Source organism: Echinops telfairi, unplaced genomic scaffold (assembly GCF_000313985.2).
Source record: "Echinops telfairi isolate 266 unplaced genomic scaffold, ASM31398v2 ScPeMD7_2;HRSCAF=8, whole genome shotgun sequence".
Lineage (NCBI taxonomy): Eukaryota > Metazoa > Chordata > Mammalia > Afrosoricida > Tenrecidae > Echinops > Echinops telfairi.
Window position 1 is genome coordinate 12,127,024 of NW_022103898.1, and position 4,073 is coordinate 12,131,096.

Genomic DNA, 4,073 nt, shown 5'->3' on the forward strand with positions numbered 1-4,073 from the left:
ATCGTCCATCGCTCGATCAGAGTCAGACCCGCCGCCCTTACCCGGGCTGGGCTTGGGGGTCCGGAAGAGCTTGCAGGCCACACAGACTCGGACCAGCAAATCGAAGCACAGGGCCTCACCGCACTGGGTGGGCGCGGGGCCTTCTCGGCCCCCGAAGCTCCCTGCTCCTCCTCGCGCCATCGTGCAGTGCAGCGAGTGACAGGGAAGGAACGCAGCTGGCTCAGACCTGGCCTAGTTGACAGGAAATCGGGAGGGGCCCCTAGCACACCCTGCCCCTGCCCCACCCCCTGCCTGCTGGGGTGGGACCACTCAGCCCAGGGCCCAGTCAGGGCGGGCACCCAGACCTCCTCCTCTGCCTGTCCTGGGGGTGCCAGGTCAGACCAGGACCTGCCATCTCAACAGAGACCTCTGTTTCCCCTGTGTGCACCACTCCTGCCTCCCAGCCCACCTGCCTGTGCCCCCCCTTTGAGGCGGCTCCTTCATGAAGGACCAGGTTGCGGGCAGTAGCACTCATGGTGAGAAGGGCAGGGGAGGCTTTGCCGGAGACCCTGTGGTGACTGAGCAGGGGGAGGCTGACCCGGAGGCCCCAGTAGGAAAGTCCGCATGCGAAGGGGCCAGGGAGCTTCATGCTGGTGGTGCCTTGCTAGAGGGCAAGGGGCTTCTTCGACTCCCACCTGGAGGCAGTGGGAGCCACGAAGGACTTGGACCAGTCAGACAGACCTGTGGGAGCCTCTGGCTAGCGTGGAGGGGACACACCACATGCAGGAGAGGGCAGCCGATGGACCAGGGACAGCTCAGTCTCCGGATCCTATACAGAAGGGACATTCAGCTCCACAGATGGACAGACAGGCCGGGGGCCCAGCAGTTGGGCTGCCTCCTAGGTGGGCACCGGACGTCCTGTGTCCTGGCCTGTTCACCTCCCACCCCCATCTCTGGGTTCCCCTGCTATGTCTCTCTCTACCTATCTGGGACTCAGAAGTCACTGCCATAGAATCGATTCACAGGCGTCCTGTGAACGGCCCCCATGGGTTTCCAAGACTGTCAATCTTTACAGGAGCAGAAAACCTTCTCTCTCTCCCTGGGAGGGGCTGGGAACTTCAAACTGCTGGTCTTTGGTTAGCAGCCCAGCACTCACTAGACTACCAGGATTCCTTTCTGGGTCTCAGACAAGCTCTTGCTGCCTTCCTTGGTGAGGGTTGGCTGTGGGTAGGGAGCCTCAAGAGCTCACAGCGACCCAGTATGCAACTCTGGGCAACCAAGTGCCCCCCAGTGCCCACAGCAGCCCCCCAAGGCACCAGGGCTGGGAGAGCAAAGGCCGGGGGAGCTGATCAGGGGCGTGTGGGGGTGGAGGGTTAGATAGAAGGAATAGTAGACCTTTGACAGCCCAACTTTCTAGCCCAGGGAACGAACAGCATGTAGAAGGATACCACAGGGCAGGGCCCTGCCACGGCTTCTCCAAGGGGTTCTTAGGGCAAGAGAGCCTGAAGCAGGTGCCAGGCCCCCAGACCCGGCAGCAGGAACCCAGGGGGTGTCTGGGCAAGGAAGGGACCCTGGCTACTCTGGAATCCAAGCATGGACAGGCCAGCGGAGCATTGAGGGCCACACCGCTGTCCACGGCAGAGGGCTGACACGGTTGTGGATTCGAGGGAAAGAAGTCCATGGTGAAGGACCAGGGGGGGTGGGGAGCCAGGTTTCAGACTCAGGGGGACCACGAGGGTCTCTGGCCCACTGCTTCTGCCTCCCCTGCCCACGGGCCAGCAACTCCGGGGCAGGAAGGTGTAGGCGGCAGTGGGGCTACAAAGGAGAAGTGGGGCTGGGGTGGTGGGTGTGAGTGTGGGTGTGTGCTGAGGGGGCGGGGGCAGCAGGTCAGGGAAGGCCTTCTCAGGACTGGAAGAAGCCGCTAGAGTGACTGCTGTTATGCTGTTATTACTCAGAATGGCCGGAGGCCGGGCTCGGCCAGGCGCCGGGCTCGGCCAGGCGCCGCTGAGTCAAGGTGTCCAGACACTGCACTTAACCTGTGGGCAGAAACAGGCTGGGGCTTGTGGGGGCCAGGAGCAGGGAGCCTGGTCCCAGGAGAGGGTAGCCCCGTGGTGGGAGCCCTGTGGGGCTCTGACTTCCCCAAGTTAAAGGAGGAGCTATTCTCAAGGGAAGGAGGGGAGTCATGCCTCACTGTCCACCACTCCTCTTGGTCAGAGAGGCGAGCCGGCCAGTGTGCAGGCACAAAAGCAGGCACTCATGGAACACAAATGAATCCTGGAGGCCTACTGGGGCCCGCATAGGCCAGATCTGGGGCCCAGGGGCAATGGGAGCCTGCGGGATGAGGGGCTGGGGGTGTGCGGGTGTGCAGGTGCCTAGTGTGTGGGTAGGTGGGTGTGGCGGGCCAAGAATCTATGCTTGGACCATTCAGCAGTTTGGAGAGGAGAATTCCCCCAGACCCGTGTGGTCGGTGTCCAGGGTCAGGCTCTCTGCTGGAAAGACCTTCCGAGGGAATGTTCTTGGCTTCTAAACTCATCACTCACCACTTTTATTTTTAAAGAAAGATGACAAAGTGGGGCCTCTCAGGGAGAACCAAGTGTCCCTTGATGTTTGTCCCGCCCAGGGTCCCCCCAAAACACGTTCTGACATATGCCCTATGGTGACATTCTGCAGATGGGAAAACGCCCTGAGATTCTGACCCAGCAGGCACTGGGGCCTTCAACTTGGGTCAGTGTCCCCTGCCGTGAAGTGTGTGGTCTGGGTGGGGCGGAGGGGGGCAGAGGGAGACTGGTTGGAGAAATGTTGCGTCCACTGGACAAGCTCTGTGTCATCAGGGGGCAGCCCCTTGGGGCGGGGCAGGCCAGGCCAGCAGAGCTGGATATGGAAGTGCTGGGAGAGCAGGTTCCCCAAACAGGAGTGCATTTTACACATCAAACATGGGACTAAGCAAGTGAGGCCTCACATCTGTCCTCACGGAAAAACCCCTCTTGCCGCACAGCCCGAGGGGGCTGAGGAAGAGAGATCTTTCCTGTACTCCCTGAGGGAGATGTCACCCTGGAGCCTTGCACCGGGCCTGTGCCATGCCTGTCCCCTCTCGCCTCGGCACCTGTGGGGCGTCGTTCACTGTGTGTTTCATAAAGGGGGGCTGTGTGACACGGCTTATTCTTTTCAGCCTTCCGGTCCCCGCTGGTCCTGGTTGGCCAGGGCTGGCCGGCCCCACCGTGGATGGTCTTTACCCGGCCGTCAGATACTTCTCTCACGCTATTTTGCTCCCACAAATAAGGATTCAGGTGAAGAGTGGGGCTTGGGAGGAGGGGGGCAAGGACAGCAGGAAGGGTGCAGAGTCCAGGCCGTGGCCTCCGGGGAGCAGACCAGCGAGGAGGAGGGTTATAGCCACAGGCCTGACGCAGGCTGGCAGCCGAGAGCCCCACTGCCCCAGGCGCGTCTGAAGCTGAACTATGACAGTAAGTGGTGGGGCTTCCACAGGCCCAAGCTGCCGTCCCCTGTAATACCCGCTTCTCCCTCACCCCAGTGGTTCTCCACCTTCCTCATGCTCGACCCTTTCATACACTTCCTCATGTGGTGGTGACCCCCAACCAGAACATCATGTTCCTTGCTACGTCATCACTGTCATTTTGTTACTGTGATGAATGGGGCGACCCCTGTGAAAGGGTCGTCCGACTCCCAAAGGGGTCTCGACCCACAGGTTGAGAACCACTGATCTACTCTGCGTCTGTCTTGTGTGGCCCAGGTGCTGATGAAAAGGCTGGGAATGGGGGACAAAACTCATAGGACCCAGAAAAACATTGTAGTCGAGAGAAGGGGAGAAATCCCAGAAGGGGGCGGGGGCAGGCGGTCAGGGAGGTAGGGGTGGGGGATGGTCTGGTGTGAGACTCCGAGAGTGGGGGACCTGAGGCTGTCCAGGGAGGTGCAGACACAGACATGGGAAGGCCCGGTAGCCAGCACCTTGAACTAGGGCGTCTAGTCTCGCCACCCGTCTGGCCCGTGCCCCGCATGTCACCCACCTGCCCCAGCCCTGTGGGGGAAGTGGCACTGCCATGTCCTGTTTAAAGCAGGAGAAAGCTGGGGGGGGGGGG

At 61.2% G+C, this 4,073-nt stretch overlaps 1 protein-coding gene across 1 annotated transcript in view; it reads right to left on the reverse strand.

Annotated features, from left to right (window-relative positions):
• Positions 1-180, reverse strand: part of TNFRSF13C (TNF receptor superfamily member 13C) — a 1,452-nt gene extending 1,272 nt beyond the window's left edge. Inside the window, exon 1 of the mRNA XM_004700692.1 lies at positions 42-180. Within this exon, the coding sequence (XP_004700749.1) occupies positions 42-180 (139 nt within the window). The remainder of the gene's footprint in view (positions 1-41) is intronic.
• Between the last annotated feature and the right edge of the window lie 3,893 nt (positions 181-4,073).